Raw genomic sequence first — 22,258 nt, 5'->3', positions numbered from 1 at the left:
GTTAAATTTGTTCAAAATACCAAACATGATTCATGACACAATTTTAGGTAACGGGGTAAAATTTGGGAGACTAGCTAGGAATATGATAAATATAACGTCATGGTGGAAATTTTACGGTCACTGGTTGTAATGCGAATGTTAAGTCACAAGATAACTTTTGTGTCATAGTGACAAGTTTTGGATTGCGGGATGAATTTGATGATACATACAAATTTTGGCTCATGGCGTAAATTTCAAAACCACACACAAGATTTTGGATCGTTGAGGTTTATGTTAGGTCCATGAACATTTTCAAGATATGTAGCATATTATGATTCTCAATGGCAGATTTCGAGTAATGATCCTTTGTAATGATCCATGAGATTTTCGTTTGAAGTGGTAGATTTACTTTAATGGTGTTAATTTTGAATCAGATGTAATTTAACTTTTAAATCATGAGGCAGACTCTATTTTGTGGAGCAATTTTCGCAAAAATCATATAACCTTTGATTTATGAGACATATATTAAGCCAAAGGACAAGTTTGAAATTTCTGTGCAAAATTTGGTTACGAGAGTGGTTGGGCAAATTTTGAATTATGATGATATATTTATGACAACAATTCAAATTTTTAGTTTGATGCATTTTTTAGATTGAGGAGCGGATTTTAATCCACGTAGTAAATTTTGAATCAAGAAGAAATTTTTGGGCCAGAAAACAAAATTAGGTCACGAGATAACTTTGGTTACACTACAAAACTTTCTGCCAATAAAGTAGAATTAAGATCTTCGAAATAAATTTGGGTCACGAGATAAATATTAGATTAGAGTGTCATATTTAAGGTCATGGGGCAAATGTTAGATCATTAAGAAAGTCTATCTGTATTATTACCCTTTTCCCCTTTAGAAATTTTTAAGTGATTGTTGGACTCTGACGCTGAGCATCATATGCATTACTCATTTTGTGTTTGCAACTTGCATGTGCAAGTATAAAATATCAATCTACTCATCCCATAATTCCACCAAATTTGCACCATCTAACTAATATCTTAAATAATTTTTTAAAAAAAATAAAACATGATATGATTACTGCATTCGTCGTTCTATATTCTGTTTCGGTAAAATTCTAAAAAACAGTTACTAAATTTTGGTTAAGAGTTTTGTTTGGTAACCTAAAGTGATCAGAAGAAAGAAAATTGATGTTTTTTTTTTAATATTTGGGGGCATGGATGGGAATCAAAGTCAAAAATATCCCCAATTAATTCGTATCTAAAAGATAAGACCAATATTCAGTTTACTCGATTCTTATTCCATTACCAAAAAAATGAAAGTAATAATTTTATTGTTGGATTTCACGTTAGATGTATTGTGCTTGTTACGAAGCAAGCTTAAATCCGTACATTGAAGACGACCATTTTTTCCAGTAATATTCTTCTGCGTGGAAAAGGATCCCTAATTTCTATAAATTAACAGTTTTTTTCAAATTCCTCCATCACCTCAAACTTCTCTGATGTTTATACATATCTTTGTAGTTATCATGATAAAACTCACAGCTGCACATATAAAATTGCACAATAAACTATTATGTATAAGGGATGGACAATATGAAAATGGATCGATTTATTAGTGAAAAGACATGCAACAAATATTTGGAATTACAGTCTCACACAAAATTCATTCATTAGCATGTGACTTGTGTTGAATAAGAAATTTATGAGAAAGGTAAGGTAACTTTGTATCTGAAGAAGCGGGGGTCTAACAACCACACCCAATATTTCGTTCGGCAATATGTATGGACTAACTCCAATATAATTCCAAGAGAATCAACTAGACAGTCAATTAAGGAAATATATCCAAGAGTTATATCCTTGTTTCTCAATGTAATCAGAAAGTCAAATTGACAGACATCCGTAAACCTGATCATTATGAGAAACAACTTGAATGGTACCAAATATCAATGTTCAAGTGTCAATCAATTTCAATCAACAACCAAAGGTTGGATTTACCAATTGATTGAACTACGCACAACTTGTGATATTTTAATTATATATACAAATATAATACCGAAAAGAAATAACACATACACCAAAAGTTTTGTTAACGAGAAAACCGCAAATGCAGAAAAACCCCGGGACCTAGTCCAGATTTGAGCACCATACTATATTAAGCTGCTACAGAGACTAGCCTACTGCAAGTTAACTTCGGATTGGATTGTAGTTGAGTCCTTACCATGTCTCACACCGATTAAGGTACAGTCATGTTCCTTACGACTCTGAATCCCAGCAGGACTTTACACACTTGATTCCCTTAGTTGATCTCACCCACAACTAAGAGTTGCTACGACCTAAAGCCGAAGACTTTATAAACAAATCTGTCTCCCACAGAAAAGTCTATTCTGATAGACTTCATCAAGGAGTTTATAAAGATACAAGATAACTCCTACAATATTCCACAACCGCACTCCCCATAAAGATTTTGGCAGTTAAGCACAAGTTCAATTAAAAACTCTCACCCATAAAATGTCATTCCCGAAAGAACAGCAAGAGCAACCTTACTTTTACAAAAAAAGAAGGATTTCTTTGGACATTAACAAATCAGATGTAACATGAATTTGTATCCAGAAAACTCGAATAAATTAACGATAAGAGAACCTTAATGATTAATTTAATTGGAAACGCTCAACATAGCCATACATTACTTTCACTTAGAAGTGGATCAGGGAAAGATCAATACTGCGAAATATTCAAAAGTTCATTCTATCTTTTATCAATATTTGTATTATGACACAATAGACTTAACTTTTGACATATATGAGATAATCATAGTTCACGGATATAAACACGCATATCCCATAAAAATTTTGCAATATATAAAACCATAAAGATTAATACTGCAAAATCATCTTCCAAATAACTTAGAATTTAAATAAATAAATCTATAACATTGCAAGATGAAAATCGTTGGCAATAGCTATGTGTAATCATAATATTTGCTATTCCAAATCCTAGTTATCCTTCTTAAAACACAAGAATAAATTCTTATAAGAAGTTTTCTAGACATTAAAAATATTTCTAAAAAGAATAAGACTGAAGGACTTAGACATAATCAACAACCAGAGGTCGAACAGAAATAAGTTCATCAGTTGCTTTCTTCAGTTCAGTCTTCAGGAACTCAAGATTCTTTGTTGCAATTTCAAGTTGATCATGTACAACCCCAAAATATCGAAGAAGATTTCCAACCAATTGAGATGACATCTGAACTGGAAGATTGTTTTCATGATCAACTGGATGATAGCAGGTTATGCGAAGAGGGTTCTCATGAAACTCGATAACTTTGTCATTTTCAACTTTGTCTTCCTTTTTTCATCCATCCATTGTGGACTCCATGATATCACGAGAGAAATCTTGAGGATACGAACAAGCATATATCATAAGAAAAAAAATCCCTGCATATATATGTGTTTTTCATAGGGAAACCCTAGAGTCACATGTTTATCTTTACAAACTTGTCAATATTGGAACCGTACCTTCGGTCATGAAGCAAGTGCACAGATGTTTGTGGTTATAAACCAAAATTCAGAACCAAGGAACCGATGAAATCTATTTTAGAAGCATGTTTTAACAAAAGATAAAAAACAAGTTCTAAACTTACGACAGAGTAACTTACCCTAAAGGAATTTAGATTACAAGACATTTGTTGACAAACAACAAGTAAATTATCTTAAAGGAAGAACAAAAAGAAGTTCTTTCAAAGCAAACAACAAAGAGTATAATCTCAAGAGTTAACGATCATTTATATTAAAAGTTTGATAATTAACCGGAGCCAGGCTCAATAGTAAGATGATTATTATTTTATGTAAAGATAAATACAACAAAGACCACTTTGTCAAGAAGAAGGTATCTTCTTGAGAATCATGTGCATCCTCACACGGTCTCAAAGAGGACGCATAACTGTAAGTAGTCAAGTTGTAACTCGACGAGCATATTGCTCATCAAGGGTATTGACATTCTCAACTTTTCCTTGAACTGCATCAGAGAAGTCAACAGAGTTAGCCTCAAGAGAATCGATAAAAGTAGGACAAGAAATACCTGAAGCTGCTGCCTTCCTTGCCTTCTTAATGCTATGCTTGAGTCTATTTATACTGGTCTTGAGTTCCGAAACACGATTATTGATATAAATATATTCATGAACGGTCGACACTTTTGATCCAAAACTTCCTTCAGCCACGGAAGAAGAGTTTGAAATTTTCTTACTCAATGGATCAACATGTCAGTCATTTATCCTTACAACACTATTCTTTTTACAATTGTAATAAGGCTTTGTGTTATCTTTACAAGCAAGAATTGGCTCATCACAGCACTTTCCTTGTCTGAGGGTTGGACATTTAAGACTAGTATATGAGAAACAAGTTTAATTACTTCCTTAGACATCCAGATAACAATGTTATGAAGTTTTTCATTCCGCAAACGAAAACGACATCTCCTCTCAAGATGACCTTTGTTTCCTCAATAATAACATCTGAAGAGACTGTTATTAACCGTTCTCATATGAACAAGAGGTTGACAACCCTTGTTCTTTGAAACTTCTGCCGCTGAAGGTAATTTTTCACTTTTGCCATCAGTGAAATTTTTCTGCTGAAAATTGTTATTAGTACAAACAATATCAATCTTGCTTCCTTGGTAGCCCAAACCTCGTGTATCACGATGTTCCTTACAAGATCCCAGCATAGTGGATAATTTTGACGAACTAAGGTTAAACTTTTTCAAGTTTTCTTCCAGCATATTTAACTTGTTCAGAGCAGCAGTTAGGTCATCCTCCAATTATTTTTCTCGTGAGCGAAAGGCGTTTTCTCTGTCATTAAAACAACTTTTTTGAGAGCTACATCTTTCTTCTGAATCAGCAAGTTCTTCTTTCAACATAAAGAGATTTCGACGAAGATTTTCACATTCGGAATTTTTTGAACGCACATCTTTAAGAAGAGATTGTAAAAGATTATACCCACAATATAGTAACCCTTAAACAGTTTTCTAATTTTTCTTGTTTTCTAGACAGAGAGGAGTCAGAAACTTAGTCAAGCAAGACATTGACTTTTTTTCCTTTATGAGATGGTCAAAAAGCTTGATGTATTGCGAGACTTCCTCATCAACATCTTGTCCATCATCTGAATCACTTTCATCTGAAAGATCATCCAACTGTTCATCTAGGCGTATTTATTAGTTATAGACAGTTTCAAACAATGAAGAGGACGTGAGAGATTTGTCAAGAGAGCCAAAGCTTTGAACCAAGTCAGAACGTTTCTGAACCGGTGATGCGTTGTTTGAGATAGCACTTCTGTCCATAGAGTCAGATTTCTACAAACACGGACTTATGACGTCTTTAACGTGTTTGTCTGCTCCGATACCAATTGAAAAAGAGGGGGTATAACAACCACGCCCAATATTTCGTTCGGCAATCTGTATGTACTAACTCCTATATAATTCCAAGTGAATCAACTAGACAGTCAGAATCAATCAAAGAAATATATATAAGAGTTATATATGTGTTTCTCAATGTAATCAGCAAACCAAACAGACAGATATCCGTGAGCCTAATTATCATGAGAAACAACTTGAACGGTACCAAATACCAATGTTCAAGTGTCAATCAATTTCAATCAACAACCAAAGGTTGGATTTACCAATTGATTAAACTGCGCACAACCTGTGATATTTCAATTATATAAACAAATAAAATGCGGAAAAGAAATAACACAAACACCGGAAGTTTTGTTAACGAGGAAACCGCAAATGCTGAAAAACCCCGGGACCTAGTCCAGATTTGAACACCACACTGTATTAAGCCGCTACAGACACTAGCCTACTACAAGTTAACTTCAGACTAGAATGTAGTTGAGACCTAACCAAGTCTCACACTAATTAAGGTACAATCACGTTCCTAACGTCTCTGAATCCCAGCATGACTCTACGCACTTGATACCCTTAGCTGATCTTACCCACAACGAAGAGTTTTTGCGACCCAAAGTCAAAGAATTTATAAACAAATCTGTCTCCCACCGAAAAGTCTATTCATATATAAATTTGTCTGTCTCCCACATAAATACCTACGAAGTTTTGTTCCGTTTTCATAAATCAAGGTGAATAGGAACCAATTGATAATCCGGTCTTATATTCCCGAAGAACAGCCTAGAAGTATCAATAACCTCACAATAACTTAACTATATGGTAGTAGAACAAGTTATTGTGGAATCACAAAGAATGAGACGAAGAGCTTTGTGATTACTTTTTATATCTTACTTATCGTAGATAAATCTCGAGAAAATCTTAGAGAAGATAATACTCAATACGATATAACAAGTAAGATCAGAACACGCAACTATAGAGAAAATAATTGATTATGGCTTCAGAATCCCAATGAATTCTTTAAGTCGTTAAAATATAATGGTTCTAGGAAAAACCTAGGTTAAAGGAGAATCGACTCTAATACGCAGCTAATATTACACATGAGGTGTGGGGATTAAGTTTTCCAGTTGCTAGAGTTATCCCTTATATAGTCTTAAAATCAGGGTTTGATAGCTTTGAAACAAAGCAATCAATATTCATTGTTAGATGAAATCATGATTTAAGATTCAAGCTAAGTTTGTTTAAAACCAAAGCAATATATCTCCTCCATTAGATGGTCTTAGCTTGTTACACACAAATGAAATATACCTTCATTTAGATATAGGTAATCGTACATAAACGCGTATATTGAGTTGGCTCAACAATAGTTAACCGAAAGCCATATGGACACTTTTGTTTTAACCACATTCATATAACACTTCTAGATAAAATAATAATCAAATGAATCTAATTGTGTTACTCATAGAGTTGTTCAATTGCTTATATTCTCATAGAAGTATACAAGACACAACTGAAACAAAATCGAATTTGATTCAAGAGAATCAATTCATGAACATTTAGCCATAGTTTGCAAAGATTGCATTCCTTAATTTATAAACGTATTTGTTCATGAGTATGAAATCATACTTAACCGATTTTAGAACTTAAACCAACTCAGTTTGCAAACGGGTACGCAAACTTAAGTTCCTGACTTTGGTCATGTCCGACAGTTCGCAAACCGGTTTGCATACTGTCATTTCAGACCTAACTCAGGTGAAACCGTTCACATACTGGTATGAAAACTTGGTTCCCGGACCCGAATCATACTACAACAATTTGAATACTGGTATGCATACTGTGTTATATCCACACAATGGTTATTGTTTTAAACTCTCATTTCAATCATTTAAACATCCTTAGAAGACGACAATAGCTGTCTCACACAAACTATTAGCTTATAAATAATTTTCAAGTGATTGAATGATCAGTACGAAACATTCAGAGTCTATATCAAATGATTGTCTCACACAAATCATGTAAGATGTTTCAAGGCAATTTTCACATGATCATTGAATCATTATTTAGTTTCCAACAAATAAATTGTCTCCAACTAAACTCGTCAAGAATAATGATGAACATAGTTAAAGCAAAAATCTTTCCAACATATATTTCGAGAAAAATATAAGCGAGTTAAAGCCAGCTCGAAATATCAAATATGTATAATGTAAATGTTTATATAGCTATAAGACTTAGTCTCACATACCTTTTGCTGATGAAGTTCCTCCAAGCTCTCCTCAGTAGATCTTCGTCCGCAATCGCCATGAAGTCAAAAGCTAAACTACACATTCTATCATAATCCGAGACATAGCTATAAGTAGACTAGAAATCAAGACTTATAGTTTTGATCACCTAAACTTGACAAACAAGCTTGAGATAGCAACACTTGCGAGTTCGACCCAGCAGTGCTCTAACAATATCTTCTAGCCCTACAAGTTTAAGTGTCTATAAAATGAATAATTACGCCAAACATGTACCAGATGCAACAATATGGTTTACTAGGTTAATTATTGTAGTTATTAGTTCTCTTTGATTAATATCCGTTATTGTTGGTACCTTTATAAGGAGATCCTAATTATCCAAAAAAATATCATTTATAATTAAGGAAATCTGTGCTTACTCAAAATCAAATCACTTTATTAGTAACGCAAAGTGGGCAGAAAAAAAAAACTCCGCTAAAAATAGCTCTCTCTCCAAAATAGCATTATGGTGACTAATTCTAAAGAACATAAAAACCTCTCTCTCCAAAATAGCTCCGACGAAAATCCTAATACTATGAGCGCCACTCTGCTTAGATTTACACCTTTGGAGTAGATATGAGCAAATCAATAATCATCCATAGCTTATCCTCCTTTGCCCTATCATCTCCATGTTTTTCAGTTGGTTATTGTCTTTCTTTTGGTTTTCTGGTGAATTCTTCCATTACTTTTTCAAAGTTTTGTTGGTAGAGCATCGGTCTTATTGGATCGTTTTGTTCCTTGTCCTGATAAGTATAATATATTAACACATACATACTTTTCAAAGTTGATCTCCATCACAGCCAAAGCACTAGTTTCCATCTCCGACAACCGGAAGAAGAGTGGCTTTGTTATCCGCTTTAATTCTTATTTCTGTTATTCTTCCTTGTGTTAGACTTAAGGTTGAAGTTATATGTGATGTTGTACTGCTTTTTTTAGCCTATAGTGTAAGTGGATCTATGATTGTGTAGTGTAGTTTGTGTACCATTTCATGTTTTCTTTTATGCTTTATTAGGTCTATTTGTAATTTATATTAATGGTCTATATAACTCTTCTAACATGATTAAGATCAAGATCATCGTCAAACATGTTAATCAAACTTCCATGTCGATTCAGTTCGACAGAACCCGTCCCAAACACCTTGATACTGATTCAAAAGACTCCAAAGGTATATGTTCCTGTTACTTTGACACTGATAGTTACAGTTAGAGCACTGCTCGGTCGAACTCGCAAGCGTTGCTATCTCAAGCTTGTTTGTCAAGTTTAGTATATAAAACTATAGTATTGATTTCTAGTTTACTTATAGGAGTTTCGAACTAGGATAGATTGTGTAATTGAGCTTTAGACTTCACGGCGCTTACAACTGAAGGCGAAGATCTACTGAAGAACTCGGAAGAACTTCATCAACAAAAGGTATGTGGAGATTAAAACTTATCTATCACTTAGAAGTCTATTATATTCTATTCTATCTCCTATTGAAACAAAAGTCGTATAACGATATAGACTTTCATATCCTACATATTTGTTATTTCGAGCTGAGTATAACTCGCTTATCTATTTCTCGAAATATGTGTTGGTAACTTTTTTCTTTAGCTAGATTCATCATTGTTCTTGACGAGTTTATTTGGAAACAATTTATTCGTTGGAAACTAATTAATAAGTCAAAAGATGATCATGCGGAAATTGCCTTGAAATGTCTTACATGATTTGTGTGAGACAATCATTTGATGTCGACTTAGAAAGTTTTGTATTGATCATTCAATTACTTGAAAATTGCTTATAAGCTAATGGTTTGTATGAGACAGTCATTGTCTTCTTCTAAGAATGTTTCAATGATTGAAATGGGAGTTCAGAACTAAAACCCATGTATGGAAAACATCACAGCATGCGTACTTAGTGTACAAACTGTGTTGGTATGATTCAGGTCCGGAAACCAAGTTTGCATACCAGTATGCAAACGGTTTTAACTATTAAAGTCCGGGAACCAAGTCTGCGTACCAGTATACTAACGTTTCTACCTGAGTTAGGACCGGAACAATAGTTTGCGTACCCGTTTGCATATTGTTGGACAAGACCAAAGTCCGGAACTAAAGTTTGCATACCCGTTTGCGAACTTAGTGGTCAAAGTTCTAAAATTGGTTTAATATGTTTACATACTCATGAACAAATACATTTATGAAATAAGGAATGCAATCTTGCAAAACGTGGCTAAATGTTCATGAAATGATTCTTATACTTCGTACATTACGAATCAATCTGATTTTGCTTCAATTGGATCATATATACTTCTATGTGATTGTCAACAATTGAAAACTCTATGAAACACAATTATATTATGTTTCATGATTGATTGATCATCATAGTTGATCCATATGTGTTAGATGAATGTAGTTAAGACAAAAGTGTTCATATGGCTAACTTTGGTTAACTATTATTGAGCCAACTCAATATACACGTTTAGGTTACCCATATCTAAATGAAAGTATATTTAATTTGTGTATGACAAGCGAAGACCATCTAACGCTGGAGAGATATTGCTTTAGTTTCAAGCAAACTTAGCTTGTATCTTAAATCGGATTTTTATCTAACGGTGAATATGGAATAATTTGTTTCTAAGCTAACTTAGTAAACCCTGATTTGAAAGGATATATAAAGTAGAACTATAGCAACTGGGAAACCTAATCCCCACACCTCCTGTGTGATACTAGTTGCGACTAGAGTTGATTCTCCTTTAACCTAGGTTTTTACTAAAACCATTATACGTTAACGAAATAAAGACTTCATTGGGATTCTGAAGCCATATACAACTATTTTCTATGTAGTTGTGTATTCTGATCTTACTTGTTCTACCGTATTGAGTACTATCTTCTCTAAGATTTGCTCGAGATTTATCTTTGATGGGTAAGATATAAAAAGTAATCACAAAGCTCTTCGCCTCATTCTTTGTGATTTCACAACAACTTGTTCTACTACCATATATTTAAGTTATTATGAGGTGATTGATATTTCTAGGTTATTCTTCGGGAATGCAAGACCGGATTATCAATTGGTTATTATGCACCTTGATTTATGATACGGAATAAAACTTCATAGGTATTTCCGTGGAAGACAAATTTATCTATCAGAATAGACATTTCTGTGGGAGACAAATTTGTTTATAAGTCTTCGAATTTGGGTCGTAACAAATCTTAGTTGTGGGTGAGATCATCTAAGGGAATCAAGTGCATAGAGTCATGCTAGGATTCATAGGCGTAAGGAACGCGACTATACCTTGATCAATGTGAGATTAGTTAGGACCCAACTACATTCGATTTCGAAGTTAATTTATAGCAGGCTAGTGTCTGTATCGTCTTAATACAGTGTGGTGTTCAAAATTGGACTAGGTCCCGGGGGTTTTCTGCATTTGTGGTTTCCTCGTTAACAAAACTTCTGGTGTCTGTGTTATTTCTTTTCAGCATTATATTTTCTATATAATTGAAATATCACAGGTTGTGCAATCCAACCTTTGGTTGTTGATTGAAATTGATTGATGCTTGAACATTGGTTTTGATACCGCTCAAGTTATTTCTCATATCAATTGGGTTCACATATTTTTATCTGTTCGATTGCATATTGTATTGATAAATGGAGATATAGTTCTTGGATACATTTCCTTGATTGAGTCTGACTGTCTAGTTGATTCTCACGATTTATATTGGAGTTAATCCATACATATTTCCGAATGAAATATTGTGTGTGGTTGTTAGACTTTTTCTTTTTCAGTTACTTTTACTTTGATAATCTTAGTTGTTATAACTTTGATTCACCTGTCCTTAGCAAAACTGGGTTGGATCCAACCAGGATCCCGTTGCTGGCATATGCAATAGTGGAAAACAGTCTTGTCCAACTAGTTTGGCCACCTGATTTGGTTATTGATTTTCAAAAAACTCGGTTGTATCTTTTCAAGATCCCATTATTGCTTTGTGCATTGATGTAAACTAGAATTAATAGGGTAGTTTGGCTACCTAATATGATTTTTTCTTTATGGAATCCCGAATCGGTTAAAATGTTTGTAGGGTAGAGTTATTAGTCGAGATTTTTTTTTTGGGATACTATAAATTTGATAAAGGTGTTTGAGGTTGAAAGACTCTGTAAAAATTTACAACTACCAAAATCGGGTTCATAAATGAACCGAATGGATGTTTTCCCATAAAAAAAGTTGAAATGATGTGGTAGTGACATAGAAATGTGATGGTAGCGACAATTAAGGTGACAGGGACTGTGACAAATATACAGAGAAGATGGTTTCACATCATTTATGTTATACCGTCTAAGGCTTAAGCTGTGTAGCTTATTGGTGCATTCACCCTTTAATGCACCTTCAATCAACACTGCTTCCATATATATGTCTTATTGACATTTCTACAAATTAAAATGAGGGAGCATTTTTCCATATGCCAAGTCCAGCTGCTTTCGCGAAAACGAATTTAGGAAATAGCACCATAGTGGTGCATAACAAGTTCTGGTTCCACTTGACCAACCTCCTACTGACGTAATGCACTATTGTGATGAAGCTTCTGTCTTGGACCAACATGCCTAAACGCCCCACACATAGCTTGAGATGAAGCTTCATCTCGTTCAGTGACGCATCTTTCAGCATGTGTGTGCATAAAGTGAGAGAGTTACATATATGAGTACCACTTTAGTGGTAATATCTGTTTCAGTAAAACCCTTAACTGAAAAAACGTTCCTTTTTTTAGCAAATCCTCCTTCCGTGCCATAAAACTTGGTCAATTTCCTTTCTTTTTTTCTTCTTCTTATAATAATGATCTTTTTGATTTTCATATGTTATTTTCCCAAACAAATCCTTAACAATATCTAGTGTTGTTAAATTTTTCTCTAAGAAATATAGAGAATTTGGTAGTCATGTTATAATTTTTGTGCATGTCTTTTAAAATATCTGCAACGATATAACATTTAGCAATATCCGTTTTTTAGTTTGCGAGATTTTTTGATTTGAAGTTTTAACACAAAAAAGTAGATAAGAAAAATATACTAGAAAAATCTTTCCTTATGTTCATATTTCTCTCTCATGTTTCCTTAGAAACTGTGCAAATATTAAAAGGATCAAATTTTATGGGAGAAATAGATTGTTTTTTAATATTTTATTGGTAACGATGAAAGTGACCAAAAAAAAAGACGCTTTCTGTTTTTTAATATTTCCTGGCATGGATAGAGCATCAAAGTCAAAAACATATTAAACCGTATGTAGAAGAAAAAACAAGCACTGTATTTACTTCCATTCTCAACATAATTCTATCACAAATTTATTTTCTATAGGATTACTGTGGTGTTTTTGTTGCAAAGCAAGCCTAAATATGTTTATTCAAGAAGACAATTTTTTCAATGATATCTCTCAGGCACTCAAATGGGCGTGTAGTTTTCAAAGAATAATAGCATAATAATAGCATTTTCAATTTCCTCCACCACCCCAACCTTTCTTAATGTTTATATTCATGACTTCTCACAGTGGAACTTAGCATATATGAAAACGCGTTATAATACATTTGCTCGTATGGGGGATGGACAATATGAAAATGGATCAATTTATAAGTACAAAGGCAAGCCAACAATTTTTTAGAATTTCAGTCTCACACAAAATTCATTATTTAGCATATGATTTGTGTTGAATAAGAAGTTTACGAGAAAGAGCGAAGCAAACCTTTTATCTTCTAGAGCTGTAAGTTTTAAGTAATTACATAATGATTGATTATACCAAACATGCCCCAAATGTAATATGGTTTATTATGTCAATTCAGTTCTTATTGTTATGTTAGTACGTGTAAGGAGATCTCTCTATAAGATTTTAGGACTTCCAACTCAAAATCAATTGTGATATGAGTATAGAGGCTAGAGGTTATATGCAATGTCAGACTATTTTATCCCAATACTCCCATTTACATATAAGGGAGACTTAATTCATTTAACATGTGGATCACATACAAGTGGACATTTAATTTAACCAATCACTATAGGCCTCGCTCTGATATCATGTAAGAATTCTGGGCATCCAATTATTCAAAATTAATCAGGAACGAGCGGAGTGTCCCTTACATGTTATATGTGTATAGAGGCTAAAGGTTGAAGGAAATATGGGAATATTTCTTCCGAACAATTTTAATCAAGCGAAACAATAGTTGTAGCGAAATCTTTATTATACTGATAGATTAAAGTCGTTTTATTTTGGTTATTAACATAGAGTGATTAATAAAAAAAGGATGATCCTTAAGGGCTTGTGCCAAAGTTAAATATGAGAGCAAATTCAGCAAACACCCATTTTTAAATTATAAGAAAAAAAATAACACAAACAACACAACACTAAGATCATATCATCGGTTATAAAGAGTTGGGATGATTCAGTTTGTGCTAATTAAATTGAAGATGAATGGTCGGTATTGAATGGTGATAGATTGTGTGTGCACTGAGGACAATGAGTAATATAGAATTTGTAATGAGTTTAAGCACTGCATAAACTATAACCAGTGTGAAGTGTGAACATTATAGTGTAATCCATCTAATTTAACAAGTTGAATGCACGTGCTTGCACGTTCTCGAACATCCATCCATAACCGTCAAGTACCTATTTCCCAAAAAAAAAAGATGGGTTCTTCTTGGGATATCTTGTTTCGGAACCCATTTAAATCGGTTATTGTCTTCATGATTCCTAATGTACCAAAAATTATGACATTGAGAAAATATATAAATCTCAACAAATTCAAATAACTTGTATATACTTTATTTTGATGATCAATTGGATCTAGATGATGGAAACATGATTAGAATTAGGGTTACGATTTTGTTCTTCATAAATTCAAATCTAAATTATCTAAGATGCAATGAAAATATCAACATGTGAGAAAGATTTTAAGGGTTCCGTTTCTCAAATCACAGTTTTTGTTTCTTCCGCTGAAGAACCAAAGAATAAGTGGTTTTTGAAATATCAGTGAAAAATAAGGATTTTTTGTAACCTCTGCAGAAGAACAAAATCGTACCATTAAAGTCAAGATATCCAACGACCGTTATATATTGTTCAGACGGAAAGTACTGTCTAAATCTTGACGGCTGGATTTCGGAGTCATCTCATCCGACGACTGGAAATGAAATTTAATTTGAAAACACGAAAATATTTTAGTATAGTCTGCTGTCATTAAAAGGGGGAGAGATAAGAGTAGATTTGGGTATATCAAATTGGATTGTGGTATCAATTTCTTGACCACAATAGCGAGTTTTTCGTTATTATACATAGTTCTGATTTAGGGGATATATTTCTTTCGCGATGACAAATTTTGGACCGAAACATGTTTTTGGTCAATAAACAAATTTTGAGTCATGTACTAAACTATGGAATACACTCTAGAATTTTGGGACAATAGACAAATTTTAGATCACTATGCGACTTTCGGGTTATATAATAAAATTTGAGCCACAAAGACAAGTTTTGAGTGATGATATTGCCGCAATGCAGATTTGAGGTTTCGAGACTGGTAAATTATCTTTTTCAGGCTGTTTATCTAGGTAGCCATTCGGCCACTAGGCATGTTTAAGTCACAAATGTACATTGTACGTCTATATGCGATCATCAAGCAAAATTTTGGTCACAACAACAAATTACCAGCAATAAAATCTAAAATTTGGATCATGATGCAATGTAACAACAAATTTTATGTTGCTCATCACCCATAATAAAGCCTCTTTACTACATATTGCCCCACCAAACTTCATTCACAATTTTCTATTTGAGTGGCAAGAAACCGCAAGGATATGCATTAATCAACCCCACGCCAAACTTTCACCTTTTAACCTAACATCTCAAATGATCTTTCTTCCAGTAGGAAAAATGTGATTATATGATTTACTACTTTAATGGTTTTATGAAAATGGATCAACTTATAAGTACAAAGGTATGCAACAATTATTTGGAATTTAGTCGCACACAATATTCATTATTTAACATGTGAATTGTGTTGAATAAGAAGTTTATGATAAAGAGACAAGACAACTTTTTATCTTCTAGAGATATAAGTTTTAAGTACTTACATAGTGATTGATTACACCAAATATGCCTCAGATGTAATATGGTTTACTATGTCAATTCAATTCTTATTGTTAGTACCTATAAGGAGGTCTCTCTTTAAGATTTATGAATTTCCAACTCAAAACTAATTGTGATATGTGTATAGAGGCCAGAGGTTATAGGCAATCTCAGGCTACTTTATCCCAACACTCCTCTTTACATGTAAGGGAGATTTAAGTCTTTTAACACGTAGATCGTATATGGGTGGACATTTAATTTAACCACTCACTATGGGTCTCGCTATGATATCGTGTAAGAATTTTGGGCATCCAATTATTCTAAATCGATTAGCAACGAGTAGAGTGGTCCTTATTAAATGTTATAATGTTTATAGAGGCTAAAAGTTATAGGCAATATGAGAATATTTCATCCCGACAATCTCAACTAGGAAAAACAATAATTGTAAAGAAATCTCCGTTAATAATGCTAGATTAAAGTCGTTTTATTTTGGTTAGCAACACACCCATTCTTTAATTATAAGAAAAAAATAACACAAATAACACAACACTAAAATCAGGTCTTCTGGTTATAAAGAGTTATGATGATTGAGTTTGTGCTAATTAAATTGAAGATGAATGAACGGTATTAAATGGTGATAGATTGTGTGTGTACTGATGAGAATGAGTAATATATGATTTGTAATGAGTTTATGCATAACCAATGTGAAGTGTGAACAACTAATCCATCGAATTGAATAAGAGAAGACTTGGGTATATAAAAATTGGATAGCATTTCCGAAATGAAATCACGTACTTTTTCCTAGTATTTGACTTTGCATAGCCATATATTGATAGTTGTTTTTGGTTCGGCTGTTTTCTTTTTGCTTCGAACGTAGCAAGCAGGCATCACTTTGCGTAGCTTTCCCTCATGGGTGGCGATTGGAAAGAGTGATGGTGGTGACATGGACGGTGATAGAGAGACAGAGAAGCTGATTTCCCAAACATAATATTTTTCGTCAATGTTAATAAAGCGGAAGAGTATAACCGTAATTTTTATGATAATTAGATCTTATATAATGGCTCTTAATAGTTATCAAATAGAAGTAAAAAATTAACCGAGTCAACGCATGTCAACGTTATATCCAGGTTCCCATCCTTAAATTGGACAAAAATCAGATCAAACTTTAGACAAAGCCTAAATATCAAACATCGAATACCCCCAATTTTTTTAAAAATTCTTGACAAACTTGGTTCACAAAAAACACACCGGCGGTGGCATACATTTTGGATTACAGTAACATATTTCAAAGCACTTCAGATTTACATAAGATAGATTCTGGGTCACAATTCAAAAATAGTGTATATAACATATTAAGTGTCTCTAGCCTCTAAGTAACATTTGACACACCATGCATTTTGGGTTTAGGGGTGAATTTATGGATCATGTCATCAATTTCGTCACCACAATATCGACTTTTTCGTTATTATACACAATTTTAATTCATGAAATAAATTTCTTTTGCAATGATAAATTTTGGGTCGAATACATATTTCAGGTCAATAGATAAATTTTGGGTAATATTGCAAATTTTGAAGTTTGAAATACACTCCCTATACAACTTTTGGGTCATATACAAAATTTCAGCCACAGACAAATTTCAAGCAATGTTACAAATTTTAGTCTGTTTATTGCGGCAATGTAGAATCGAGGTATCCGAAACCCGTAAATTATCATTTTCAGGCCATTTAGCTAGGTAGCCTTTCGGCCACTAAGCATTTTTTGAGTCACAAATTTACATTATAGGTCTATGTGCAAACATTAAACTAAATTTTAGTCACAGCAACAAATTACCAGCAATAAAATCTAAAGTTTGGAGATACAATTTAACAACAAACTTCATGTCGCTCATCCCTCATAAAGCCTCTTTACTACAACATATTGCCCCACCCAACTTCATTCACAATTTTCTATTTGTGTGGCAAGCAACCGCAAGGATATGCATCGATCAACTCCCCACCAAACTTTCACCTTCTAACCTAATATCTCAAATGATCCTTCTTCCGGTAGGAAAAATGTGATATGATTACTACTTTAATGGTTTTATATTCTGTCCGAGTAAAATCCTTAACTAAGCAAAAACAACATTTGTTAGGACATGAACATCTTTGTTAACTTAAAAGCTAATCATTTTGTTTGGTCAGAAAGTGACCAAATGAAAAGGATGTAGGGGCATCAAAGTCAAAAACACATCCCCGATTTTTTTCATTACAGGAAACAAAACGAAACAGGCACAGATATCGGATCATCACCTTCATTACATTATTACATCTAAATGACAAAAATACTCTTTAAATTTTATATTACAGTATTTCACTCTCTTCCCATCTCTTCTAACTAAACTTTTCTTCTCTGTCTCCGCCATTTTACCACCACCACACTCACAGAAGCTTCCAATATCATTACATCCCGATCTAAGATTAAGGTTCACATCATTACCTTGATCTGGCATTTTCAATGAATCCAAATTAAGGTTAGGTCTTTTTTTATAATAATAATCAGGGTTTGTTTCTCTATCCAGTGCTACTCAAACTGAAGCTTCATCCACTATTGAAGGGATGAGTTTTCAGGGATTTCAATTAGTTTTCAAGAAACCCTTTTCTTGGATTTGAGTTAATGTCTCTGGGTTTGATCCAACAAATTGATCTTGTGCATCTGGGTTTTTGTAAAGATTCAATTTTTATTTGGTTGAATGAATTGTAAATTTTGATGTGGGTTGTTGTTGTTGTTAGTAATATAATCATATGATTGATAAAGATGGTGGCTACATTTAATAGGAGTTTGTCTGGTCATTATAGCAGAAAGGGTTTGAGTTTTGGAAGCCCTAGGAGTCCTAGAGTTGGAGGACATCGAAAGACATGGGTATCAAGGTCGTTTCATATACTTGTTGGATGTAGTTTGTTGATTACATTCGTTTTAGCAATGGGTTGTGGTTATTTGTATGTGCTTCCTAGTCTAACCCAAGCTTTTCATGGGTATGGTTTGTCAAACGACTCGAAACCAGTTGAGAGTATAGGCGGAACATGTGATTTATTTGAGGGAAATTGGGAGCCATATATTGGTTATCCATTGTATAATAGCTCAGAGTGTCCGTTCGCTGAACCAGGGTTTAATTGCTTGGCAAATGGGAGGAAGGATATCGATTATTTGAAATGGAGGTGGAAGCCTAAGAATTGTAATGTACCGGTGTTTGATGTACATGTAGTTTTGGAGAGACTTCGTGGGAAACGGGTTGTTTTTGTTGGTGATTCGATGAGTAGAACACAATGGGAGTCTTTGATTTGTTTGCTTATGACTGGAGTAGAAGATAAAAAAAGCATTTATGAAGTGAATGGGAATAAGATTACTAAGCAGATTCGGTTTTTGGGTGTACGGTTCAGTTCCTTCAATTTTACGATTGAGTTCTTCCGATCAGTTTTCTTGGTGCAGCATGGTTGGGTGCCTAGAATTGGTCCGAAGAGAGTTAGATCGACACTTAAGCTGGATAAGTTGGATGATATTAGTAAAGAATGGATTGATTCAGATGTTCTTATTTTTAATACAGGACAATGGTGGACTACTGGCAAGCTTTTCGACACGTAAGTTTTCTCTGCCACGTTAAATTACTTTACTTTCAACGGTCTTCTTACATTTTGTTAAGATTTCAGGTATTTGCTGATTTGATTACTTGTACACATTGGGCAGTATTTTTCATGTTTCATTGTGTAGTCCTTTATGACATAATCTTTACCCCAACTTTTCGTTTAAACTTGGCATTCATACATCATATGAAATTTTATAAAATCATGGCTCATGGGTACCTCGGATGCGGATAGTAGCTTAACGCCCTCCATTGCTTGTGCGAATTAATAAGTCTGTTGCATACTTTTGTTTAGACAACACTGTAGAAGAAGATTATGATGAACCTCCAGACCCAAAAAGTAGTGGAAGGGTCCCATATCTTTGATTGCAAGTGAAGTAAGATTTCAGCTTACGTTTGAGAGCAGTCAACATATGAACTAGCAAAACCGTAGTTAGAAGCTTACGTAAACTCCCGTTTTTCTTATTAACTTTTCTACTTTTAGGCCTTTGACAATAATATCTAGTCTTTAAAATGTGAGTTTAAAATACATGGCTACTGACACTACAGTTTGTCCTGTGGTAAAGTTTGTGATGAACTTGATTTTGGTTATATACTTATATGAGGTAGACTTTTCTCTTTTGATTGAGAGTTAGGTGTTGCTGTAGCTCCTCAGAGTTAGTCTTTAAATAGGTGTTGCTCGAAGATCTTTTTGTTCAATTGACTTCTGATTGTGCTACTCCAGCTATCCTAACATCTATTCTCTACATATGTTTGAATTTGGAGTGCTTCACATAAGTTGTCATATCTTTTCTAGTCCCAAATATCAGTGTCTAAAGGGTAACAAGTCCATGCAGGAATGATTTTTTATTTTTTTCCATTTTATTAAGCAAGAAAAAATATACAAGTGTTAGGTAAAGCTTGCCGAAGAAGTTGTTCCTGGTGGTTGCCTCATATTGTTAGTCTTAGCGAGTCAGAAGATGGTAAATCTGGATCACATTGTCCTAAAAATATCTTACATGCTGGAGAACATGCAGTCCGGCACCAATGAAAGAAGGATAGTAATAGCGTCCCTAATATAAGACCCAGGGACTGACAATGTGCCTGAGAATTGATAAGATATTTGACAACAACCAGCGAAGTAAAGACCATGAACACGATAGTAGCAGGACATGTTAGGTCTCTACTCGCTTACTAGGAAAAACTTGGAAGAGAAATGTGATTCACTGCTATTACTAACTTACTGACATAAGAAGTCATACAGTGATTTTTGCGTTGCCCTTTATGGAAACCTTAAGAGTTCGATACTTTCTTAAAGAATGTAGGCTAATATTCTGGGAAATTAACTTTGTATGAAATGTATTCAGTATCTAATGCATCGAGTTTAACCCTCTAGGAGTCAGTTTACTATTTCTGAGATGTAATGTACAAAACATGCCTCCATTCATTCGTGCACCAGTTCTCGCCAAATACCTTAAATCTGAAAATCACTCGTCACCGCCATCTCATCAAAAGATGCTTGCTGCTTATGTCACCTTAACTTCCATGTATATGCTTTTTTTCTTTTCACAATGTTTATGCTCGTTTCATTTAGCTTGTCTTTGTTGCAAATCTTTTGTTTTTCAGTAGATATATCTTTAGAGGATGTTTCTAAAATGTGTTTTCAGACAGGGGCTGCTATTTTCAGGTTGGAAAAGCGCTAAAGCTTGGGATGTCTATCACGGCTGCTTACGGAACAGCATTAGACACCTGGGCCTCATGGGTTGAGAAATCGGTCAACACAAATAGAACGAAGATCTTCTTTCGGAGTTTTGAGCCTTCGCATTGGTCTAATTGGAGGTACTGTTTTTGCACTGAATATTTTTTTGTGCCTGCCAATTTTATACACATCTAGCCGTAGTTATACAAATTTATTTTACCTGTCAGCTGTCATCCTGTCTAACTTGGACCAGTGGCATTATAATTCTCAATTTTGTAGCCAGAGTGTATATTTCTATTTGGCTTTTGATTATTATGTAGATCCTCTTCCTAATGGTCAATTTTTAAAATATTTGTTTGCAATTTTGAAACAAAAGTGGTCTATGTGAAAAACATAATTCTGTTTGCCTATATCGAACATAAATTGGACATCGACACCAAAGCTTTCTGAATGAGAATTTCTGTTATATTTTCTCTCATAAGTTAATGTGTTTGTATGTTAGATAATGATTAACAGTGGAAAATCTTTTCTACTTCTGCAGTGATCAATCACGGAGATCCTGCAATGTGACTCAATTCCCCATGTCAGAAACCGAAGGGAGAGACCAGAGCCCCTTTTCAGACATCATATCAGAAGTGGTAAAGAACATGACTGTTCCTGTTACAGTTCTTCAAGTTACTTCTATGGGGGCTTTTCGGAGCGACGCCCATGTGGGACCCTATAGTGACATGCCAGATGTGGCTGACTGTAGTCACTGGTGTCTTCCTGGAGTACCTGATGTGTGGAACGAGTTTATGGTGTCATTGCTTCTTGCTGACGAAAAACTTGCTCTAACAAATACGGCCTGGTAACTTTAATTTTACTTCTTTTTTCCCTTGCGTTTCCGAAGAGAAATATAGGAATTAAAACCAGCCAATCAATTTTTTTGTTCTTGTAGTCTTCTCCATTCTTATGTACATATTCTTAGATTAGCCAAAATTGTTTCACAAAAGAAACATCAGTATCTTTCTATAGAGGTGAGTTATTTTGTTGTTCGGTTTCTAGTCTGCAAAAGTGAATAATGCAAGAAAATTTCATTGGAAATCTACTCTCTTAGCAAAGAGTCAGGTTTTTCTCTTCGCAAATGCATACTGTAGATTTTGTTGAACCTGGTATAACGGCTATACTCAGTTTGCTTGTTGCTGTTGAATGCGTGCTAGTAAAAAAACTATATGCCGAATAATTTTACTTAGCCGATAGCG

General features: G+C 34.1%; 1 protein-coding gene across 1 annotated transcript; it reads left to right on the top strand.

Annotated features, from left to right (window-relative positions):
* Positions 1 to 17,977: 17,977 nt before the first annotated feature.
* Positions 17,978 to 22,144, top strand: LOC113284670 (protein trichome berefringence-like 7). The gene is made up of 3 exons (XM_026534173.1): positions 17,978 to 19,337; positions 20,990 to 21,157; positions 21,559 to 22,144. Exons 1-3 carry the CDS (start codon positions 18,517 to 18,519, stop codon positions 21,866 to 21,868), a joined length of 1,299 nt encoding a protein of 432 aa, XP_026389958.1. The 5' UTR covers positions 17,978 to 18,516; the 3' UTR covers positions 21,869 to 22,144.
* The last annotated feature ends 114 nt before the right edge of the window (positions 22,145 to 22,258 follow it).

Source organism: Papaver somniferum, chromosome 1 (genome assembly GCF_003573695.1).
Source record: "Papaver somniferum cultivar HN1 chromosome 1, ASM357369v1, whole genome shotgun sequence".
NCBI classification, from domain to species: domain Eukaryota; kingdom Viridiplantae; phylum Streptophyta; class Magnoliopsida; order Ranunculales; family Papaveraceae; genus Papaver; species Papaver somniferum.
The sequence above is the reverse complement of the archived record's forward strand: the minus strand, read 5'-3'. Positions and strand labels throughout refer to the sequence as shown.